Genomic DNA, 24871 nt, shown 5'->3' on the forward strand with positions numbered 1-24871 from the left:
CTAGACCTTTAATCATTTTTTTTGCTCTCCTCTGGACTTTCTCCAATTTGTTCCCATCTTTCCTGAAATGTGGCACCCAGAACTGGACATAATACTCCAGTTAAGGCCTAATCAGCACGGAGTAGAGTGGAAGAATTACTTCTCGTATCTCGCTTACAACACTCCTGCTAATACATCCCAGAATGATGTTTGCTTCTTTTGCAACATTGTTACACTGTTGATTTATATTTAGCTTGTGAGCACTATGACCCCCAGATCCCTTTCTTCAGCACTCCTTCCTAGGCAGTCATTTCCCATTTTGTGTGTGTGCAACTGATTGTTCCTTCCTACGTGAAGTACTTTGCATTTGTCCTATTGAACTTCATTCTATTTACTTCAGAGCATTTCTCCAGTTTGTCCAGATCATTTTGAATTATATAATCCTATCCTCCAAAGCACTTGCAACCCCTCCAAACTTGGTATCATCTTTAAACTTTATAAGTGTACTCTCTATGCCATTATCTAAATCATTGATGAAGATATTGAACAGAACCAGACCCAGAACTGATCCCTGCGGGACCCCACACGTTAGGCCCATGCATGATTGTGAACCACTGCTAACTACTCTCTGGGAACAACAGCAAAGAGTCCTGTGGCACCTTATAGACTAACAAACGTTTTAGAGCATGAGCTTTCGTGGGTGAATACCCACTTTGTCAGATGCATCTGACGAAGTGGGTATTCACCCACGAAAGCTCATGCTCCAAAACGTCTGTTAGTCTATAAGGTGCCACAGGACTCTTTGCTGCTTTTACAGATCCAGACTAACACGGCTACCCCTCTGATACTCTCTGGGAATAGTTTTTCAACCAGTTTTGCCCCCATCTTATAGTAGCTCCAGCTAGGTTACATTTCCCTAATTTGTTTATGAGACGGTCACACAAGACAGTATCAAAAACCTTACTAAACTCAAGATATACCACATCTACCACTTCCCCCCCATCCTCAAAGCTTGTTACCCTGTCAAAGAAAGCTGTCAGGTTGGTTTGACATGATTTGTTCTTGACAAATCCATACTGTTACTTATCACCTTATCTTCTAGGTGTTCACTAATTGCTTGCTTAATTATTTGCTCCGTTATCTTTCCGGGTACAGAAGTTAAGCTGACGGGTCTGTAATTCCCTGGGTTGCCCATATTCCCCTTTTTAATAGATGGGCACTATATTTACCCTCCTCCAGACCTCTGGAATCTCTTCTGTCTTCCATGACTTTTTGAAGAGAATCACTAATGGCTCAGAGATCTCGTCAGTCAGCTCCTTAAGTATTCAAGGATGGGTTTCAGCAGGCCCTGCTGACTTGTGCCAGGAACACATGCCAGGCAGAGAGGCATTGGAATGTAGGCTGGGGGCTGGTACCAGGCCTGCTCCCAGCTTGGGTCACCCGCGCACAGGCGCTGAGAGAAAAGGGAGGAGCTTTCAGGCTTCATGGAACCAAGATCAGAATCCAGAGACACTGAGCTGCTGGGGACGCCGGGGCTCAGGCTGTAGACGGAGTCCCTGCGGTGAAGCCATCTCCACTGAGCCTGTGGGCTGAGTCCCTGGCACCGAGCAATCCCGGCTGAGGCTCCAGGTGGAGTCCCTGGGCAGAGCTGTTCTGAGATATTTACTGAAACAAGCGACAGGGCTTGTGTATCACTGTAGTTGTGCCTGCACTAGGAGGGTGCACTGGTGTAACTACATTGGTTTTAGTGAGCTAGTTACATTGGTGCAAAAATGGAGAACAGCCTAGGCCTTAGTCAGTTGCTAGTGCAGTCATCCTCCAGCACTCTGCAGGCCCTGCCAGATGTTTCCCATGGCCTGCAGGTGTGTGCTCTGCATGCATCGGAAGATGAAAGGGGAGGGGGGGGATGAAAAGTCCCTCCTGCCCTGGGAGAGGCTATTTATCAGCTGCAGTGTGAGTGCCTTGCAGAACCCTGGTCTAGTGCAGGGTCCAGGCTCCAGAGAAAATAATACAAAAATAACAACAATGATAATAAGAAAATACAAAGATTTCGTGGTCTGTTCAAAAGTGTCTGGCAGTCCGGATTTGACCCGCAGTCTGCCTATTGACTGCCCTGGTCTAATGTCTGGGCAAGAATCCTACGAAGCCTCCAGATTGTGCTGGCAGTGAAATGAATGCAGGGAATGGGGTCCTGTTTTGAAGGAAGACATTGTGGGCACAGGCATCAGTTTGAGTTTGGGGGCTCAGGGATTCAGACTGATCTCCACTGATCTGGTACCTGGTTATTCGCAGCCCATGAGTAGCAGCACCTACAGTATGTTGTAGATTTCCAGGGCACTGAATTGGACTGGGTGGAGCTTTGCTTTGCTTTGTCTGAGCTCAACAGCCTTTTCCTTTCTCCGTTCTAGCCGTCCAAAAACATCCTTCAACTGGTTTGTGAATCCCATGAAAACCTTCATCTTTTTTATCTGGAAGCGGTACAAGAAGTACATCATTGCTTTGGTCATTATTGCTGTGGTGACCATCTTCCTGGTCCTTTTACTCTACACAATGCCTGGGTACATTAGTGAGAAGATCATCAATGGATAAGTGCGGTCAGAGACTGGGCTCCCCAGAGGACCGTGGTTGTTGCTCCAGAAATTGACACTTTATACCGAAGTTTTTAAGGGCAGTTTGCCAGTGACTGAAGGTCCTGGGACTCTTTGTAAATGCTGCATCAGGAGGAAGAGGAGTGGAGATGCTGCCCTCTCTGGGTAGTTGTATTTCATGCTTAGAACTTGTGATACGCTGTGGAGCAGACCGATAATGATTTGGGTAAATTGTTTGGTTTTCGTTAGTTGGGAGGACTCTGTCCCAACTGAGGTTGGCTGTGGGGAGATTTGCAACAAACATCAGCTCTGTCCCTCTCTCCCTTGAGCTAAGCAGAGGAGCCTCTCTGAGAGCCGTGGGAGCAGCACTGCTGCTTTCTCTGCATGGCTTCAGCATAATAACGCGGAGGCTTTTCACCTGGAGAACTTAGTGTACTTTACAAGGTGGCGACGTGTTCCTGTCCCCTTTGTACAGGTCAGAGAGTCGGGGCACGTCTGCACTATGGAGACTACAGTGCCAAGGCTGTACAGACGCAACCTGTCCCAGCGAAAGGGGTTTTGCCATTGCCTTAGGACCGACAGCTGTGCTGACCCTGGGGGTTAGGTTAGAGCTGGGTCAGTCAGGGGGTGTTTTTTCACAGCTCTCACTGATGTAGCCATGTCAGCCTGGCGGTCAAGTGTAGACCAGGCCTCAGGGGCAGAGCTGGGACCAGCAGAGTGACAAGTAGAGACGCTAGAGAGGTGCTGCAGCAGGCCAGCAAAGAGAGGGGGGAAGGAATGAAGGAGCCAAACTGTGTGTGACCCTCTCCATGACTTGGGTAGGGGTGAGGGACAGGCAAATCTGAGCCCACTTGTGAGCTGGGGATTCCCAGCCAGGCGTGGCCCCCTCCCCCGCCCACCCTCCACACTGCTGTTAAACACACGTCTTCCCACGTAGTCCTTGTGTTAGACCTTTACTCCCTCTGGGCTAGAAAACCCCAAAGGATCTGACCCATTACTTGCTGCTTCTCTCCACTCAGCATTTGCTGAGCTTTCCCAGCAGCTTTCAGAGGCCTAGTGTGCACCCAAACATAGCTCAGCCTAGCTACATTGCTCAGGGCTATGAAAACGTCACACCCTGGGCGCTATTTGGGTTCCCTACTGTAGATACAAGAATTCTCCCATTGACCCTGCTGCCGCCGCCCGACAGGGCAGGTTAACTAACAATCCCCTCTTGCGTTGCTGTAGTAAGTGTCTACACTGCAGGAACGCAGTGCAGCTGTGCCTCTAGCACGTCTGTAGTGGAGAGATCCCTGGAGAATGTAAGGGCCACTTGTTTGTCTGGTTCAGACTCCAGCCCAGGGCTCCTTCTCTCTCCTACTAACTGATCGGGATGATTAACAGTCACTCTTGTCTTGTTGTGTTTTGCACCAGATTTGTAGATATTTATATGGAGGTTATTTATATGAACAGTGCAAAGTGGCACCAGACTGAGGTAAATCAACTGTCAAGAAATATCCTCAGAGCAGCTTCCACCTCTGCTGCATTCTTTGTGCTCTGGGTATTGATTTTACTGATACAAGTCAGTGGGGATAAGCTTTTGTCATGGTAAAATTAAGCAAAATTCATTGAATAGTCATGGTAAAGACATACAAATTCAGGGTTTGGGTGGAGGAGGGTTAGGCTGAAGCTGAAGCCCAAGGGCGAGATGGGGCTGACAGCCTGAGTGCCCCTGCTCTGGGGCTGGCACTGAAACACCAGCCCTGCCCCCCAGGGCAGCCTTGTCACCAGGGCGCTGAAAGCTGAGCCTCGCTGCCAGGGAGCTGACAGACAGAGTCCCCCACCCCGGGGGGGCTGACAGACAGAGACTCCCACCCCGGGGGGGCTGACAGACGGAGACTCCCACCCCGGGTGGCTGACAGCCCAAGCTCCACTGTCCAGGGGGATGAAGCCAGAGCCCCACCACTATAGGGGAGAGAGGTGAAGCCAGAGCCCCACTGCCCCAGGGGGATGAAGCCAGAGCCCCAGTGCTCCGGGGGGATGAAGCCAGAGCCCCAGTGCTCCGGGGGTGGAGGAGGGGTAAAGCCAGAGCCCCACCGCTCCAGGGGGGAGGGATGAAGCCAGAGCCCCGCCGCTCCAGGGGGGAGGGGTGAAGCCAGAGTCCCACCACCGCCCTGGGTGTGGGGGGTGAAGCCAGCGCCCTGCCGCCCCAGGGGGAGGGGTGAAGCCAGAGCCCTGCTGCCCTGGGGGGAGGGGTGAAGCCAGAGTCCCACCGCCGCCCTGGGTGGGGGCAGGGGTGAAGCCAGAGCCCCGCCGCCCCAGGGAGGAGAGGTGAAGCCAGAGCCCTGCCGCCCCAGTGTGCACAGCTGAAGTTGAAGGCAGAGAAGTCACAGAAGTCTTTTAAAGTCACTGAATCTGTGACCTCCATGATGAAATCGTGTCCTTAGCGCTCCGTGATGATTAATTGTAAAGTGATAGAAGAGCGGAGGTGGGCTCGTCACACCCACCAGCTGTACAATAGCAGCACAAATGGATGGTTACTCATAGCCAGAGATGTGCTGCAGACACAAGTTGTGTGTAGACCTGCTCCCCAGTATCAGTCTCCCCGGCTCATCTCCGTATGGCACTAGTTGGACAAAGGATGCTGGTGTCTTTCTGGGGCTAGCTGTGGGCTCTAGTCCCTTTCGGGGCTCTGGGTGCCCACCTCTTGGCCTTACCTGGCTCAGGTGCGATTCACAATTCTCCCCCTCTCAGGGCAGGACCTGGCTACCCTACACTGCTCACCTGGCAGGCCTGCTGGGTTTGGGCACCAGCATTTCCTCCCTTTGGAAGCCTGTGGCCAGTGCTGGAAGTGTGCCTTAAATGAAAGGGCCCGTCTCTCTGGCGAGGGGGGCCTGGGCCACAGGAGGACATTCGGGCAGTTTACCTGCACGGCTTGGGTATGAAAAATCCACCCCCCTGAGCAACGCAGGTGTAGACAGCAGTAGGTTGACAGGCGAATTCTCCCTGGCTGGGGGAGGGGAGAACCTTCACTGGTGGGAGAAGCCCTCATCTCAGCCTCTTCACTGAGGAACTCCAGCAGCGCAGCTGCAGCATTTTAAGGATAGACACACCCTCATTGTGCGGCAAGCTGCGGTGTAAACTGCCAGTGCTCCAGCGTGCTGCACACGCGCTGTCCAGGAGGCCCCTGCTGCTGTGCACTGAAAGCGCTCAGCTTGTGCAGACATACGCACGAGTGCACTACAGATAGTGTATCTGGCGAGCCCTGGCAGCAGCTAGTGGCAGTACGGGCTAGCAGTGCCATGTACGTGCCCATGGGGTCCAGGTGGGTTTGCACTTGGAGTGACTGGCCCATGCTGCCCTCGCTGCTGCCTGTGATACTATGGCTACACTGCTGGTTTTAGCTTGATGAGAGCCAGTGCAAGTATGTCTGTGCAAGCTGGGAGTCACACCCCGGCTCTAAGGATAGATGTAGCCTCAATGTTCCCGTGTGCTTTGATCTGCATCTGTTTGAAACAGCAGCGTGCTACACCTCCTAGTGCACAGCACGCTACAGCCCACTAGTGCACAGCAGTGCTACACCTCCTAGTGCACAGCAGTGTGCTACATCCCAGTAGTGCACAGCAGCGCTACACGTCCTAGTGCACAGCAGTGTGCTACATCCCACTAGTGCACAGCAGCGCTACACCTCCTAGTGCAGAGCAGTGTGCTACACCCCACTAGTGCACAGCAGTGCTACACCTCCTAGTGCACAGCAGTGTATTATACCCCTCTAGTGCACAGCAGTGCTACACCTCCTAGTGCACAGCAGTGTGTTACACCCCTCTAGTGCACAGCGGCTCTACCTCTTCTAATGCACAGCAGTGTGCTACACTCCACTAGTGCACAGCAGCACTACACCTCCTAGCGCACAGCAGTGTGCTACACCCCACTAGTGCACAGCAGCTCTAACCCTTCTAGTGCATAGCAGTGTGCTACACCTCCTAGTGCACTGCAGTGCTATACCTCCTAGTGCACAGCAGTGTGCTACACCCCACTAGTGCACTGCAGCGCTACATCTCCTCGTGCACAGCAGCACTACCCCTTATAGTGCATAGCAGTGTGCTACACCTCCTAGTGCACAGCAGTGCTGCACCCCCCCAGTGTGCAGCAGCACTACACTTCCTAGTGCACAACAACAGGGGCCATACAGACAGGCCTGGTCTACACTGAAACTTTAGAGCAGCATAGTGACAGTGCATGCCCTGAGCAATGTTGCTCTACCAGCCTAAACCCTGCTATTAACGTGGCCAGGTTGATGGGAAATTCTTCCATCAGCTACCACTGCTTGGGAAGGTGGAGTACCTACACACCTGGGGAAGCCCCTTTGGTTCTTCTTCGAGTGCTGTCCCTGTGGGTGCTCCACTCTAGGTGACGGTGCGTTCCGGCGCTGTCGATCGGAGATTTTCGGTAGCAGTGCCTGGTTGGGGCGCACACGCCCAGATGGTATCTCCTGCCAAGTTTGGGATCTTCCTGAGTGCGTGCACCCCACACCCTCCTCAGTTCCTTCTCAACCGTCCTCGGCTGAAGACGGGACTCGGGGCAGTGCTACCTTCTCTTCCGTGGTCTCTATAGGAAACAGTAACAAAGAACATAGAAATAATTATTAGTTACATCCCAGTTGTTTCCCTTCCTTTAGTGTAGTTACATAGTTAGTTCCTTAGTTTGGAAAAAAAATCCCTCAGGCTTGTCTCCCGCTGAGACACTCTCCTCGGCCATCTCTAATTCATAATGCCAGGAGCTTCAGGATTCAAAAGGCGTATTTCCTGTCGGGAATCCATGCCACGGACAGATGGGCACTCACACTGTGTGAAGTGCCTCAGGGACACCCACATCCCTGTGAAGTGCCTCCTTTGCGCGAGCCTCAAGTCAAGAGCTCGTCGCGACAGGGATCCGCGGCTCAAAATGCTGCTGATAGAAAAATCCTTACAGCCGCTTTCAGAGATGGGAAAGGTCAAACCCACTCCCACACGTGCCCAAGACAGATCAGAACCAGTGGGCAGCGTTGCTTCACCCTCCCTGGAGTGGAGGCAAGAAGCAGAACAGTCTCACAAGAGAGACTTTAAGAAGAGTAGGGGGTCTCCTGCGAGATCCCTACCCTCTGTGCTGACAGCACCAAAGGCAGGCGCCTCAGCTTTTCTAATGCCTCAGCCGCAGCTCTGACACAGTGCAGAGGCAGGGACCCGACCTCCCGTGTCAGGAAGATCCTTGTGGCTCCGGTCCCCTCGGCACTGCAAACGGCTGCGGTGCCGGCAGCGTGCTCCTCCTGGGCACAGGAAACGGCCACGGTGCCGGCAGCGCGCTGCCCCTCAGCACGGCAAATGGCCGCAGTGCCAGCAGCGCATGCCTCCTGGGCACCGCAAACGGCCACGGTGCCGGCACCGTGCGCCTACTGGGCACCGCAAATGGCTGCGGTGCCAGCAGCGTGCCTCTCCTCGTCACCAAAAACGGCCCGGTGCCGGCAGCACACTTTTCCTCGGCATCGCAAACAGCCATGGTGCCTGCAGCGCGCCTCTCCTCATCACCAAAAACAGCTGTGGTGCCGGCAGCGCAATGCTCCTCAGCACCAAAAACGGACATGATGCCACCAGCGCAATCCTCCCCTGCAGGGAGAAGAACGTTGGCACCGAGACTGTCTTCCGCCCAGGCACCAGTAGCAGACACCCTGCAGGGCACCTCCAAGCAGTCTGCAGCACTACTGTCACTTGCACTTTCTCCTGCTAATGAGCTAGAGCAGAGAGCAGGTTCAGCTCAGCCCAGGGAGCCAGAGCAACACTTTCTCACTCAATGTGACCTTTCAGTGCCACCTGAGCCTCACTCTCCGCTCCTACGTACACAGGGCTCATTTTTTGAACCGTCGCTCTCTCCACCTGAACTGGCTTTCACTGATGGTGAACTTGATTTACAGCAACAAGTGGAGTTCTCCCCTCCTGCTTCTCCTCCACAGGCACCTCTACCACCTCAGGTCATAGCTCAAGGCCACCAACTTCAGCTTCCCTACTTCGCCTCCCCATGGGCGACACCTGGGTTCTCCTACCCTATGCCTTGGCTTCAGTGGTACCCTTGGCAACATCCTCCTACTAGTCATCCTCCTTCTGTGCATCAATCTCCTGCTCTGTCCACTTCTAATGTGCCTGAACCCACTCCTGAGTATGCAAGTTACGCCATATCCTTAACTCTCCATTAGCTCTGGAAGGAGCCGTCCTCCCTCCACCTCCATGAGCCGTGGACGCCTGTAAACAATTTCAAGAACTTTTCAGGAGGGTGACACTCAGTCAAGATAAACCCCTTTCAAGAGGGCCAGGAGATGCAACACAGACTCCTCAGAATCCTTCAACCGTCTGCACCCTCAAAAATCACGCTTCCTATAAACGAAGCACTCCTGGAGCTGGCTGACGCTCTCTGGCAAACCCCAGCGTCTTTAGTACCAACTTGCAAAAAGGCCGAACCTAGATACTATGTCCCTGCTAAGGATGCTGACTTCCTATTTTTTCATCCACCACCGAACTGCCTTGTCATGGATGCAGTTGCACAGACTATGAAACAATCACAATATCGACCCACCCCGCAAGACAAGGACCTTACATGCTTTGACGTCTTCAGTCGCAAGGTTTATATGTCCTCCACACTACAATTCAGAATTGCAAACTATTCTGCTCCCCTCGCCAGTTACGACTTTGGTAATTACACTAAACTTTTGAATTTGCCTCCTACATTCCAGAGGATATGAGAGCAGACTTCAAATCAATCCTGACTGAGAGCCAACTGATTTCCAGAATAGTCCTACAGGCATCTCTAGACATGGCAGACACAGCAGCCTGTACAACTGCAACTGCTGTGGTTATGCGCAGATCCTCATGGCTCTCTGTATCTGGCATCCCCAGAGAACTGCAGACCAAAGTGGAGGATCTCCCTTTTGATAAGGACAAACTTTCTCCTACCCTCCTACCTTTCCCCTTCCCTCTTCAGGGACCCTTCTCACGACCACTTACTTCGCACAGAAGTGGTGCATCTTCTACAACTAGGTGCAGTGGAACCTGTGCTGACGCAAAATCAAGGGACAGGTTTCTACTCCCATTACTTTCTAACTCAGAAAAAGACTGGAGGATGGAGGCCTATACTAGATCTACGCCGACTGAACAAATTCGTGAGGATACAAAGATTCAAGATGGTCACACTGGGCACAATAATACCTGCACTGGATCAAGGGGACTGGTTCAAAGCCCTCGACCTATAGCATGCTTACTTTCATATATCAATTCATCCAGCTCACAGACGCTTCCTACGATTCACAATCAGTCATGACCATTTTCAATACAGAGTTCTTCCTTTCAGACCCACCACAGCACCGAGAGTTTTTTTCCAAGACTCTAGCCATGGTCATCGCTCACCTCTGCAAACACGGGGTCACGCTGTTCCCATATCTGGATAATTGCCTTATCAAGGGCAACTGCTATGGCGAGACACTTCAAGCTACTCGTTTTGCCATCTCCCTCTTTCACAGGCTAGGCCTCCAAATAAACATCCGAAAATCCACTCTGGCACCTAAATAACAGATCGAGTTCATCAGAGCTCTTCTCAACTCAATCCAGAGCAGGGCCTCGCTCCCATATCACAGATTCCTCACTATCATGCAGCTCAAACGCACGCTCTCTATTCGTCCCAGGACACAAGCAAGACTTTGCCTACAGCTCCTTGGTCACATGGCAGCCACTGCCTTCGTGGTTCACCACGCCAGGCTACACATGAGATGTTTCCAGGGCTGGCTCAATTCCAATTTCAAACCCAACAGACACACCTTAGGGATGCTGCTAACTCCTCCTCCCAATGTTATAGCTTCCCAGCATTGATAAATAAGTCCAGAAAACCTCTGCACAGGGGTTTCCTTCCAGCAATGTTCCCCAACACTCATGCTCACCACAGACGCTTCCCCAATTGGTTGGCACAGGGCACAAGGCCGGTGGTCCACATCAGAGACGCACCTACACATAAATTTCTTAGAGCTCAGAGCAGTGAGGCGAGCATGCCTTCACTTTCTTCCCCTCAGAAAGAACAAATCTCTTTGGGCCTTAAAAGACAACATAGCATGCATGTACTACATAAACAGAGAAGAGGGAGCCAGATCACATTCCCTTTCCATGGAAGCCATTCAACTATGGAATTGGTGCATACAACATCGAATACAAATCATCACTTCCTACCTACCAGGCTGCCACAACACTAATGCTGAGGCACTCGGCAGGCACTTCCTGACACAACGCGAATGGAAACTGCACCCCGCAGTACTCCAACAGCTCTTCTCCCTCTGGGGCAGCTCATCAATAGATCTCTTTGCCGCGACCTAGAATCGAAAATGTTCCGTTTTGCTCCAGAGCGGGACTGCATCCCTAGGAGATGCATTCCTCATCCCATGGAACAACTCCCTCCTGTATGCCTTCCACCAATCCCTCTGTTACACAGAGTTCTTTAGAAGATTGCAGATGGCAAGGCCTGGGTCATCCTTATTGCCCTAGCTTGGCCAAGACAGATGTGGTATCCCTACCTACTCTGCATATCCTCCCGTCACCCACGGGCTCTCCCCACCAGGCCAGACCACGTTTCCCAGGACAACAGACGGGTTCTTCACCCCAGCTCCAAAAGCTCCACCTCACAGCCTGCTTCCTAGCCTGTTCCAAGCAAGTCCAATATTTCCTCCTGCACAGTAGGAAAGACTCCACTCGTAAAACCTACCTGCAGAAGTGGAAGCGTTTCGCCCCCTGGTGCTCACATAATCACTTAGCACTCAATAACGTGACCGTCCCGAGCATTCTAGACTACCTCCTGAAACTAAAACAGGACGGACTTTCGCAGAGCTCCATCAAAGTGCACCTGGCGGTGCTTACCACCTTCCATGACCTATTAAACAGATATTCATTCTTTACCCACTCCACCATAAAACGCTTTCTCATGGGCCTGCAAAATCTCCACCCTGAAATTTACCCAACAGAAGCTGCATGGAATCTTAACCTTCTTCTTCATGCTCTCCTGAAACCTCCATTTGAGGCCTTGGCTACCTCCTCTCCTCTTCATATGTCCATGAAGGTGGCTTGCTTAGTTGCCATAACATCAGCAGGGAGAATTGGTGAAATGAGCACACTGATGGCCCACCCTCCCTACACAATCTTCTCCAAAGACAAAGTCACTTTGAGACCACATCCTAAATTTCTTCCTAAGGTGGTATCGACCTTCCACCTCAACCAACCTATATACTTATCTACTTTCTACCCAAACCTCACAAGGCTCTGCAAGAGGCAACCCTGCATACTCTCGATGTCAGACGAGCAATCGCCTTTTATTTAGACAGGACCAAACCATTTCGTAAGTCCCCACAACTCTTTGTTTCCATTACTGAAAGGTCCGGCTATCTCTAAACAACGTCTATCCAAGTGGATCTCTGACTGCATCAGATCCTGTTACCATGTGCAAAATCTTCAACAGCCTGAAGGCATTAGAACTCATTCCACTTGATCCATGTCGACATCCGTTGCCTTCCTGCACAATGTTCCCATTCCTGACATCTGCAGAGCGGCTATGGGGTCATCTGAACACAAGTTTGCAAAATGCTATGCTCTCACGCAAGACATCACGGCAGACACCTTAGTAGACCATACAGTACTATCTACAGTACTCACTGCTGCATCTCCAAAGTCCCACCACCATAGTGAGTACTGCTACTCATTCACCTAGAGTGGAGCACCCACAGGGACAGCACTCGAAGAAGAAGAGAAAGTTACTCACCTTGCAGTAACTGAGGTTCTTCGAGATGTGTGTCCCTGTGGGTGCTCCACTCCCCGCCCTCCTCCCCTCTACTTTGGAGTACTAGTATGATGCTCCACTGTAGAGAACAAACTGAGGAGGGTGTGGGGCGCACACACTCAGGAAGATTCAAAACTTGACGGGAGATACCATCTGGGTGTGTGCGCCCCAACCAGGCACTGCTACCGAAAATCTCCAATCGACAGCGCCGGGACGCACCGTCACCTAGAGTGGAGCACCCACAGGGACACACATCTCGAAGAACCTCAATTACTGCAAGGTGAGTAACTTTCTCTTGCTGTTGGAAGCAGCTGCGGTACCGTGTTACAGTGGTGTAGCTGTGCTGCTGTAGTGCCCATGTGTAGACGTGGCCTTAGTGCATGGTAGGCTGGAGCATGGTAGAGTTACACACCAGCTTGCCACACGCTAATTCGCCAAATAGACAACCCCAGTGTAGTTCATTTAGTGGTTGCAACAGAGCATTAGGATTGAAAACAACAAAAACCCAACATGTCCTCCTGTGGCCCAGGCCCCCCTTGCTGGAGAGACGGACGCTTTCGGTGACTTTAAAAGCCTCATCTAATCTCATGCTTCACTGCAGGTTCAGCTAGGCTGGGTTTGCTCTTCAGCTGCTGGCACAGAACAGCTTCACTGCACATTCTCCTGCCCTGCCCAGATCCTCCGGTTTGTTGGTGGGACTCACAGCTGGTCGCCTCTCCTATTCCAACTGGTTTGGGTGCTGCCCATGCAGGCTAGAGCTGGTGAGGCTCCTCCCTCTGGCAGATGGCTGGGAAGTGAAGCTGTTAGAAATGGCCTTCTGCTTGCCCAGGCATTGCCATGAGGCCTGGTCTCTGCTAGGACGTTAGGTCAGTAGAACTATTTTGCTCAGGTGTGAAAAATCCACCCACACCCCGCCCCGAGTGACACAGTTAAACCACCCTGACTTCCGGTGCAGACAGCGCTCTGTCAACAGGTAACTTCTCCCCTTACCTAGCGACTGCCTCGCGGGGAGGTGGAGTAACCACATCAATGGGAGAAGGCCTCCCCTTGGCATCAGCAGTGGCTACACTGACGTGCGCTAGTGTTGTAAGTGTAGACAAGCCCTCAGCCAGACTTCTGGGGAACTGAAACCACCAGCCTAATTACAGATCCAGAGCCACTGAGTGCGTCTCAGGTGCTCGTTAATACGAGCGGTTCCTGCCGCTCAGCATGGGCAGTAATGGGCCAGGGCTGTCAGTGGTTTCCTGCCCTGTGGCTGCAGCAGGCAGCAAAGAAGGGCCGCCTCACTTCCGGAGGTTTCTGTATGAAGCCAGCCAGGGCCTTCCAGCTTGTCTGTGAACTCTGCCATTGTGTGTGTTAAGGGAAGGGCCTGAGACTAGCTGGAGAGTCAGTGCTGAGCAGGGAATGCTGGTCTGCAGAGGCCCAAGCATGATTGTGATGCTTCCCCCTGTGACCCCTCTCAGCCTCAGCAGCTGCTAAGCTCTGGGTCAGCTCCCTGACACACCAGCCTGTCTGCCTTGCCAGCAAACTCCACAGGACTCCGCCAGTCCAACCTTGCCTGGTAGGCGACAGCCAAGGGGCCCAGTTCCCGAGCTCCCCAGAGACATCTCCCTGCAGCGTCCAGTCCTTCTCCCCCACTGCCTCCAAAGAGACAGTATGCACAGCAGCCTGGTAGGTGAGCTGAGAGCTCACGCTCCAGGTTACTACCCTGAGCTGAGATGGTTTTGTAGTAAAACCAGAATCAGTTTATTAACAAAGCAGAGATTTAAGTGCTGATAGGAAAGGATGAAAGAGACAGGCAGAGTTACAAATATAATAAACCAAAACACGCTTTCCAGTGACTAAAATGTCATTTCAGCACATTACAGTTTCTGTCTAAGCAGGTTTCTCTCCTCTAGTCAGTTTCCAGCTCCTGTTGCCCCCCAGGCTAAGAAGATCCATTTTCATTAAGTCCACAGATGCTGCTCCCTTTGGCTCCTGGGGACTGATGACTTGAATGTCTCTTTGGCCCCTCTCTCCGTATATTACCTCAAAGTTCATGGTCTCTGGTTCAAGAGCCAGGAGGGCTCCCCAGGGTGCAGGCTCCCCCCGAGGTGACTGTTAAGCGGTCATCTCCCCGACTTGCTGGCTTTGTTTACCTTATACGTAAATGTATGTTCAATTGTCCTCTGCAATCAAGCTGGCCAGCAAGGAAATGCCCATTCCTTTGTCTAGGGCAGGCTGGGTCAATGGGCTGCCTGGCAAACACATTTAAAGACCATATTTCCAGCACACGTCTGTAACTCTTTGCCCATGATTTCAGGAGCGCTGGATTGCCAGTTTGCAGATGATACTTTACATGATGCCGGCTGGCTACAGTGAGTTGTGGCCTGGTGTGCACTCTGCCAGCTAGCCCTGGGGGGCTCCCAGGAGCAGTGTCACTGAGGACAGACATGTTGCCAGGCTGCAGCTCAGAGCCTGTTACAGTCAGCAGGAATGATCTTAACCGGGACCTGAAAATACTAAAGCAACTGACCTGACGTGTGCTCTCCGCTCCTCCCGTGAGCCCCACCCCCGGGCTTCTGGCTGCCAGCTCTTGCTCAGTGAGACCCCCAGGCTCAACCCCGCCTAAAGTCTCAGGGGCTGCAGCTTTGGCCAGTCGTGTGGATTTCCTGGCGCTTTCTTACGTTCCGTCCCAGGGGAGGGTCATAGCAACAGCCAGCCTCAGCACCCACCTTGGGGTCAGCTGCAAAGCCCCTTACCAGCCCCAGTGGCCAGGAGAGACTCCATGGCCTTCCCATCCCACTCCTCTGCCTGCACTGATGCCAGCCACAAGTCCAGGCCGGAGAGAGCAAGGTCTGAGCACCCCAGAGTGGGGCTCTGGCCTGCTGCAGCCTCTCAAAGAGGGCCACTTCCCAGAGCCCCTGGAGGGATCCTGGCTGAGCCAGGCCAAGTGCCCCTGGACTCCTGCTGCCACATAGCCCCCGTCTCATCCCCACACCCTGCCACCGTGGTGGCTCCAAAGCCAGCACGTGGGGCCTAGCCAGCACGCCAGCTTGGACTTGGTGCAGCCTTCACACCTACCACGAACACACACGCCTGAGCACACACCACCATGCCATGCACACACGCTAAGGAGGGAGCCTACATGGAGGCTCCCTGGAATAAGTCCAAAAATCTCAGCCCTGTGGTGGTGGTGGAGTGTGCAGGCTGGGCTTGGCCCAACACTGCCCCGGCTACCTCCACCCTGCTGGGACTTCAGCCCTTCCATTCTGGCTGTGGTGCTGAGGCCTGGCCAGCTCCTGGGACTGGGAGATGCTGGGGCCATTTAAAGCACTTATGTGGTAGGCAGGGTCTGGGACAGTGCTTGCCTCACTCAGGGCCTTTGTGTTCAGTGCCAAGAGCTCCCTCTTGCCTTATCCCCCTGCCCTGCTGTTCTGGACACAGGGATCTGCAGGAGGGGCCAGATCCAGTCATGGGGAGGGCAGAGGTAATTGTGCGGTGCCTCCAGGAATGGTCAGCATGGCATGTAGCCAGAATGTCTCCCTAAATGCTACTCTGCACTGACTGCCTGCCCGGTGAGAGGGCCGCAGACGCCTGAGTTCCTGGGGCAGATCTCGATGTGGCTGTTGTTTCTGGCCGTGTGGGTCAGGGTGAATAATGGCACAGTCCTTCTCCCCAGCACGCGGGGCACTGGGTCAGCCCTGTGGTGAAGGTGGGTGTTGGAGGTGGCATGACAGACATCTTGAAGGGAATTGGGGGCTTTGGCGATGGGACAGATTTTGTAGGGGCCCTTGGGCTGAGTGCAGTATTGTAGCAGTGGAGGTTGTGGTTCGGAGTAGTGGTGCTAGAAGATCAAAGGTCCATCTAGCCCAGTTTCCTATCTTCCAACAGTGGCCAAAGCCAGCTGCACCAGAGAGAATGAACAGAACAGGTAATCATCAAGTGAGTCATCCCATTACCCATTCCCAGCTTCTGGCAAACAGAGGCTAGGGATACCATCCCTGCCCATCCTGGCTAATAGCCACTGATGGACCTATCCTCCATGAATTTATCTAGCTCTTTTGTGAACACTGTTATAGTCTTGGCCTTCACAACATCCTCTGGCAAAGAGTTCCACAGGTTGACTGTGCATTGTGAAGAAGAAGAAGTACTTCCTTTTGTTTGTTTTAAACCTGCTGCCTATTAATTTCATTTGGTGTCCCTTAGTTCTTGTGTTATGAGAGGTAGTAACACGTCTTTCTTTACTTTCTCCACACCAGTCATGATTTTATAGACCTCTATCATAGGCCTCCTTAGCCATCTCTTTTCCAAGCTGAAAAGTCCAGTCTTATTTATCTCTCCTCAAACAGCAGCTGTTCCATACCCCTAATCATTTTTGTTGCCCTTTACTGAACCTTTTCCAATTCCAATATATCTTTTTTTGAGATGGGGCAACCACATCTGAACGCAGTATTTAAGATGTGGGCGTACCATGGATTTATATAGAGGCAATGTGATATTTTCTGTCATATTACCTATCCCTTTTTAAATGATGCCAAACATTCTATTTGCTTTTTTGACTGTCACTGCACATTGAGTGGATGATTTCAGAGAACTATCCACAATGACTCCAAGATCTCTTTCTTGAGTGGTAACAGCTAATTTAGACCCCATCATGTTATATGTACAGTTGGAATTACGTTTTCCAATGTGCATTACTTTGCGTTTAGCAACACTGAATTTCATCTGCCATTTTTTTGCCCAGTCACCCAGTTTTGAGAGATCCGTTTGTAGCTCTTCGCAGTCTGCCTGGGATTTTACTATATTGAGTAGTTTTGTATCATCTGCAAATTTTGTCACCTCACTGTTTACCCTTTGTCCAGATCATTTATGTTAACTAGGACTGGTCCCAGTACAGACCCCTGGAGGACATCATTATTTACCTCTCTCCATTCTGAAAACTGACCATTTATTCCTACCCTTTGTTTCCTATCTTTTAACTAGCTACCAATCCATGAGAGAACCTTCCCTCTTATCCAATGACAGTTTACTTTACTTAAGATCCTTTTCAAAGGCTTTCTGAAAATCTAAGTACACTATAGCCACTGGATCCCCCTTGTCCACATGTTTGTGGCCCCCTCAAAGAATTCTAGTAGATTGATGAGGCATGATTTCTCTTTACAAAAACCATGTTCTTCCCCAACAAATTATGTTCATCTACGTGCCTGACAACAGAGCTGGCTTTGTGAAGGGTGGGGCCTGATTTGAATACACAGCGGTGGTCTGGGGCTTCGGTGGCATTCTGGCAGAGTGGGGGTCTGCTCTGGGTCTTCCATGGCACCGGAGGCCCCCTCACCGCCGAAATGCTGCCAAAGACCCCCGGAGCAGACCCCCTACTACCGAAACCTTGGACCGCTGCTGGGTAAGTAAAAAAAAAAAAAAAAAAAAAAAAATTAAAAAGGTGCCTAAGAGCCGGGCCCCAATTCCAGGGAATTGTGCGAATTGGCCTAAAGCTGGCCCTGCCTGACAATTCTGTTCTTTGCTATAGTTTCAACCAGTTTGCCTGGCACTAAAGTCAGGCTTACAGGCCTGTAATTGCTGGGATCGCCTCTGGAGCCCTTTTTAGAAATTGCCGTCACATTAGCTATCCTTCAGTCATTTGGTACAGAAGCTGATTTAAATGATAGGTTATATACCACAGTTAGTAGTTCTGCAGTTTCACATTTGAGTGCCTTCAGAACTCTTGGGTGAATAACAGCTGGCCCTGGGGACTTATTACTGTTTAGTTTATCAGTTCGTTCCAAAACCTCCTCTAATGACACTTCCATCTGGGACAGTTCCTCAGATTTGTCACCTAAAAAGAATGGCTAAGGTGTGGGCATTGCCCTCACATCCTCAGCCATGAAGACCAGAGTTTAGGGCCATCGAGGCTAGTTAGGGTCATGGGGAGCTGATGGGCCACTGTTCTGAGGGTTCATATTCACAAGGCTCAGGGCCCCACTGAGCAAAGACACAGCGAGACCTGCTCTGCCCCTGAGCACTTACCATCTGCATGGACAGGGCAGGCAAAGGAGTGAGAAGGAAGCAAAGGCTCAGGGTTTGTTATGGCAATGGGGAGGACGGGGGGATGGTGCAAGTTGAATGAGGAGCATCTGGGAGCAGTGGTGGGCGAGGGCAGAGGGCACAGGCATTTGCAGGGCACAGAGGGAGCTTTAGCCAGCACAGCTATGAAATAGCCTGTCCGTCAGCTTCACCCGTGCGCTGCACATGTTGGGCCAACCAGTGGTCACCTGACAAATGAAACATACAGGTAGGAAGAGAGCCTGAGACATTAGCCCTTGTATCAAAGGCCTGGTATGAGGCAGGACCTGCTCACGGAATCTGGGAAGAACAGGGTGGATATTGCAGAAATACACATTCCTAAGCACAGAGTATTCATGCAAACACATCCTGCTATCAAGGATGGTATGAAAACATTCCCCAAGGATAACAGAACACATTGACACCTCCTAAAAGAGAAGGTCAGGATGACAGTGCATAATACACTGGAGTGATCCCAGATGTTTTAATCAAACCAACGTGTACAAGGTGATAACTAGCAACGTCAGGGGGCAGTAACTATGTCAGAGGGTATAAATATGTACCTCAGGAGGCAGCAGCAGTTCAAATCTGGCAGCAGCCCTGGGGGCTGAAGTGAAAAATAGACGCCAAGGCCAGAAGGAAGCACTGTGCCCATCTGATCTGTCCTGGGTAACATGGGCCAGAGCCCCTCCCGGAATTAACCCTGTTGAACTAGAGCAGATCTCATAGAAAAAATCCCAGGCTTAGGATAAAACTTGACAGTGATGGAGCCCTTGGCAAAGTGTTTTACCTTCACTGTTAAAAATTGGCCCCCCTTTCCTGTCCGAATGTGTCTGGCTTCACATTCAAGCCACTGGCTCTCATTAGACCTTTGGCTGCTAGATTGCAGAGCCCATTATTATTATTAAAGACTAAACCTCATTGACATCGTTAAAAAGATACTTAGGTTTTAATTTGCTCTAAGACCACGTTACAGTCTCGGGATCATTCAAAGCCGCCAGGGGCAGCTGCATCCACTACGCTTCAATGGAGAGGAAAATATAATTAAACATACTTCCTCCAACAAATTATACTGGAAGAAAAGAACCTCACCATTGTGAGAAAAAGTGTATACCAGACCCTAAAAATACAAACCTTTTAATGAAAAGCTTACTATGATCAGAACAGCTTCTTGTTCTCCATGACAGAATTCTTTATACACAGAATCAAACAGGCTACACATAAGAAGAAAATGTAAAACTCTAGCACTGAGTATCAAAGTAAGAAAGATCTGCTACTATCACACCATCATCTTGGTTTTCTCTTAAACCAATTTAAAAAAGAAATGGTTACTCACTGTCACTGGGGTTCTTTGAGGTGTGATGAAGATATATATTCCACTTAGATGTGTGTATACCCAGTGCACTGGAAACAGAGATTTTCCCCTAACAGTACCTATAGAGGAGCGGTGCTCACGCCCCGGGGCTGTGGCCCCTCGCTTGGCTATATGAGGTGGCGCCACCCCAGCCCTGCCTCAGTTCCTTCATGCCAAAAGCCCATGAGAGAAGACTCCATTGCAGAGGGGATGGAGCTTGGATTGTGGAGTATACATCTGCATCACATCTCAAAGAACCAGTTACAATAAGTAACCATGTCTTCTTCTTCGAGAAGATGCAGATGCGTGTTCCACTTAGATGACTCACAAGCAGTACCCCAATCTGGAGGCGGGGTTCAGAGTCCACTGAAATAAGGATCACAGGACTGCCCTTCTGAGGCTTGCGGCTGCTCTATAAGATGTGGTAATAGCATAATGGTCATTATATGTACTTATGGACAACCACATGGCCGCCCTGCAAATGTCCAGTAAGGAAACATCACTGAAGAACACTATTGGTGTCACCTGCACTCTTGTGTAATGAGCTCATATCCTCTGAGGAAACATAACCAAAGCACTCTCATACACAGCCCTGATACAGGATATTATCCATCTAGAGATGGTCTGTGCAGGGATCACTTGGCTTGCCCCTTCATGCAGTCCACATGACATGAACAGGCGAGGCGAAACACAAAACAGTTGTTTTCCTGTCTAGATAAAAGGTTTGACATCTCCTGACATCCAGAGTATGGAGGTGCTGTTCTTCCAAGGAAGGGAAAAACATGGGTAACTACACTGAAACTGAGAGCCCACACCCTCCTTGCAGAACACGGTTACTAGGAATACTGTTTTCTGACACCAGAGGAGCAGTAAACAGGACACTAGGGGCTCAAATGGAGGGCCCAGTACAGCCACCAAAACCATGTTTAGGTTCCACAAGGGGACCGGTTCACATCCCGGAGGGTATAAATAGAGAAGCCCTTTTGGATGCTCATCACAATAGCATTGGCAAAGACTGATTTTCGTTGACTAGGGGGATGAAACATTATTGTGGCCAGATGCACCCTCAGGGAACTGATCACAAGGCCCGATTCCTGAAGGTGTAACAGGTACTGCAAGATGGCCAGAATGGAAGTCTGTGTCAGTTGGATCCCATGGACCAATGACCACACTGAAAACCTTTTCCACTTCGCTAAGTAGGCCGTGCTGGTAGAGGACTTCCTACGGTTGAGTAGGACTTGTTGGACAGCCACCAAACACTGCTCTTCTTCTTCATTCAACCTTGCAGCCACCAGGCAGTGAGGTACAGGGAGTTGAGTGTCGGAGGGTGAGTGCAGCCATGGCTCTGAGTGAGCAGGTCAGGCTGGGAAGGAAGCAGTATGGGAGGCTGAATCATCAGCATGAGAAGATTGGTGAACCAGCATGGTCTTAGCCACACTGAGGCTATGAGGATGAGCTTGGCCCTGTCATAAACAGATAGCTAAGGGTTAATGTTCTTTTACCTGGAAAGGAGTAACCTGAAACACCTGACCAGAGGACCAATCAGGAAACAAGACTTTTTCAAATCTGGGTGGAGGGAAGTTTGTGTGTGAGTTCTTTGTTTTCTGTCTTGTGTCTGTCCCTCTCAGCTATGAGAAGGATTTTTCTGTCTCCTGCTTTCTAATCTTCTGTTTCCAAGTTGTGAGTACAAAGGTCATAAAACAATAGGGGTTATTGTTTTTTTTCTTTTGTATTTACATGTGTGTAGTTGCTTGAGTGTGTTCTTTTGAATAAGGCTGCTTTTTCATATTTCTTTTAAGCAATTGATCCTGTATTTGTCACCTTAATACAGAGAGACCATTTTTATGTATTTTTCTTTCTTTTTACATAAAGCTTTCTTTTTAAGACCTGTTGGAGTTTTTCTTTAGTGGGGAACTCCAGGGAATTGAGTCTGTAGCTCACCAGGGAATTGGTGGGAGGAAGAAGTCAGGGGAAAATCTGTGTGTGTTAGATTTACTAGCCTGACTTTGCATTCCCTCTGGGTGAAGGAGGGGGGTGGAGGGGGAGCTTGGCTCTCTCTCGGTACTTCTGTTTTCCAGGACTGGAAATAGGGAGGGTGCTATCCCTCTGTTTAGATTCACGGAGCTTGCTTCTGTGTATCTCTCCAGGAACCCAGGGAGGGAACACCTGGAAGGAGGAGGGGAAGGGAAATGGTTTATTCCCCTTTGTTGTGAGACTCAAGGAATTTGAGTCTTGGAGTGGGTCCCCAGGGAAGGTTTTTGGGGGGACCAGAGTGCCCCAAAACACTCTAATTTTTTGGGTGGTGGCAGCTTTACCAGGTCCAAGCTGGTAACTAAGCTTGGAGGTTTTCATGCTAACACCCATATTTTGGACGCTAAGGTCCAAATCTGGAAATATGTTATGACAGGCCCGATCTGCCTTGAGCTGTGGACAGCTGCTCTGCGAACTTGGACATCGCTGTCTGAGTAAGGAAGTCATATTTGGATAGCAAAGCCTGTTGGTTAGTGATTTGCAGCTGTAGCGATGAGGATGTCTAGACTTTCCTACCCATAAGATCCAGCTGCTCAATTGAGTCAAGGCTGGATTTTGCCCCAGGGATGACACACCTGGAGAAGCGGGCTCTGGAGCAGTGGATTTGAATCTTTTTTTCATTTGTGGACCCTTACAAATTTCCAGTGGCAGCGCGGACCCTTTTGTCTGTGTATGGAGTTGAATTCTGTTCAGTCCATTTTCAGTCTGTTTTTCGCAGACCCCATAGACATAGCCTGCGGGTCACAGGTTGAGAACCACTTTTCTGGAGGCTCGGGAGGGAGGAAGGTGGCTGATGTCTGAGCCTGTGGCTAATCTGAGGATACAACTGCATATCTGATGGGTGATTTTGCCTTTGTCCGAGACGAAGGGCTGGACCTCGTGAACAAGAGGCGTCCCACTGATTCTAAGGGGGTCAGGATATGGATAAGGCTTGGGTGGCCAGAGACCTCCATCCCAACCATGGGACACAAGCCCATTTTGGGCACCATAATGGTCCATTAGCAGTCCTCAGTGTTCACTGGGGGACACACAGCAGGAGGAGACAACGATGACCTAGACTTGGATGCAGAAGAGTCTTGGGATCCGGGGACAAGAGTGGAGTGATCCCAGAGGGAGCAAGACGATGATCTGATGCATCCATCACCCAAAACGAGGTGGGAAGCAGTGCTTCAGATGGAAGCAGTCCCATTGGTACAGAACAAAGGCACTGTTGGTCCCAACATCAGCACCCGACTGCACCAATGCTGAGGGTGGTGCAAGCCACCAGGGAAGCACATGCGGCAATGACTATGGAAGTGCTGAGGGGGTTCTTGGTATCAGGGACCCCTGTACCTATTCTGATACCGGCTCTACTCCCACGACTGCAACGGGAGCATTGGGATGGGGTCCCAACAGTCATAAAGGTTCAGCAGCTCACTCCATCAGAGGGGCTATAGATGATGCAGTCGTGGGGTAGGGTTAGGCATGAGGCCTGTTGGGATCCCCCAGCTAGGGTTACTAAAGCTGGCATTCTCTGGACTAGGGTTTGGGTTATTAAAGGTAGGTCTCCCCTGGCCAGAGTCAGGAATACTGATGGTAAGGACTCCCAGGCTAGGGATAGGCCTGAGGCCCGTTGGGATCCCCCAGCTAGAGATACTTAAGATAGGTCTCCCCAGGCTAGGTTTAGGGTTAGTAAGGGGTAGGGATCCCCAGGCTAGGGCTAGGGTTAATAAGGGGTAGGGATTCCCGGGTTAGGTTTAGTAAGGGGTAGGGATCCCCGGGCTAGGGTTAGATTTAGTAAGGGATAGGGATTCCCGGGCTAGGGTTAGGGTTAGTAAGGGGGAGGGATTCCCAGGCTAGAGTTTTGGTTGAATGTATTCCTGGAGGTTTCATCACATGACATAATCTTTAATTAAAGATTAATCTTTAATTCCTGGGGAGTCCAGGACAATCCTAGAGTTTTGGCAACCCTACCCACATAAAGGTAATACAGGTGGGGCTCCTGGGGTATGGTTCAGAGTACTAAGTGTAGGGATGTCTGGGCTAGGGCTATAACTGGGGTCCTCCCAGGGCTAGGGTTAGGGTTACTAATGTTGGGCTCCCCAGGGTAAGGTTCAGGTTACTAAGGGTGGGATCCCCAGACTAGGGTTAGTGCTGTGGCCTGTGGGGATTCTCTAGATCAGTGGTTCTCAACCTCCCCCAAGGGACCCCTAAATTTTCACCAGACAAGTCTGTGGACCCCCAACTGCCCCTTATTATATTTTTTGCTCATAAACATATCTTTCATGGTTCTGTAGTTGTCACAAATACCATTGCAGGGAAATGATTGGACCACATTGATAAAAACACAGCAAATGAGACTATTGACAACTTACGTGATACTAATGCACTCCTTGGGCTTGTTTGGCAGCACACAGCGAGTCCAGCTGAGGAGTCATTTCAGTTAGATCTTGAACATTCACTACCAAACGCTGTTTGTTTTTTGATGCTGATGAGGGCTGAGAATGCATTTTCACAAAGGGGAGTGGAAGCAAATGGAAGGCGGACTCACAGAGCGTGGTTAGCCAGTTCAGGGAATTCACCAGACGTGCAACCGAATTCAGCACCAGGCATGGGCCTGTGGGCACGTTTCACATTGATGTAGTTTCTCCACTCAGTAAATTCCTTCTCCTCTTTAGGAATCATTTCAAGCAATTTCCCATCAGCAGATAAAAAGAGATTTGTAATCCATATCATTTCAGTATTGTTATCATGGGCTGATGTAAGTTCTAAACTGGTAAGAAGCGAATCCATGCAATCTGCCATCATAGCACCAAAAGTCAGGCGTTCAAAAACTCCTGCAGGAGTGGAGACATGCTCCTGGTCCCTTCGTGCACTCGCTTCTGCCATAGACCCAGCTTCTCAATGAATGCAGTCACTTTGTTTGACTGGCACCCTTGCAGGCTAATATTAAGTTGATTCAAGTGATGAAAAATATCAGCATGACAAGCAAGCTGAGCAAGCCAGGTCTCTGAGAATTTACTTGATCTGTGCCTTTGCTCTTCCAAAAATACCTCAGAGACTCAGGAAGCTCAAAAACATGATT

At 50.6% G+C, this 24871-nt stretch overlaps 1 protein-coding gene across 3 annotated transcripts in view; it reads left to right on the top strand.

Annotated features, from left to right (window-relative positions):
* Positions 1-4036, top strand: part of LOC115635170 (fer-1-like protein 4) — a 121441-nt gene extending 117405 nt beyond the window's left edge. For all 3 annotated transcript variants that reach the window (XM_030533505.1, XM_030533507.1, XM_030533508.1), the window contains one exon: positions 2388-4036. In XM_030533505.1, the coding sequence (XP_030389365.1) occupies positions 2388-2568 (181 nt within the window). In that variant the 3' untranslated portion in view covers positions 2569-4036. The remainder of the gene's footprint in view (positions 1-2387) is intronic.
* The last annotated feature ends 20835 nt before the right edge of the window (positions 4037-24871 follow it).

This window comes from Gopherus evgoodei, chromosome 14 (genome assembly GCF_007399415.2).
Source record: "Gopherus evgoodei ecotype Sinaloan lineage chromosome 14, rGopEvg1_v1.p, whole genome shotgun sequence".
NCBI classification, from domain to species: domain Eukaryota; kingdom Metazoa; phylum Chordata; order Testudines; family Testudinidae; genus Gopherus; species Gopherus evgoodei.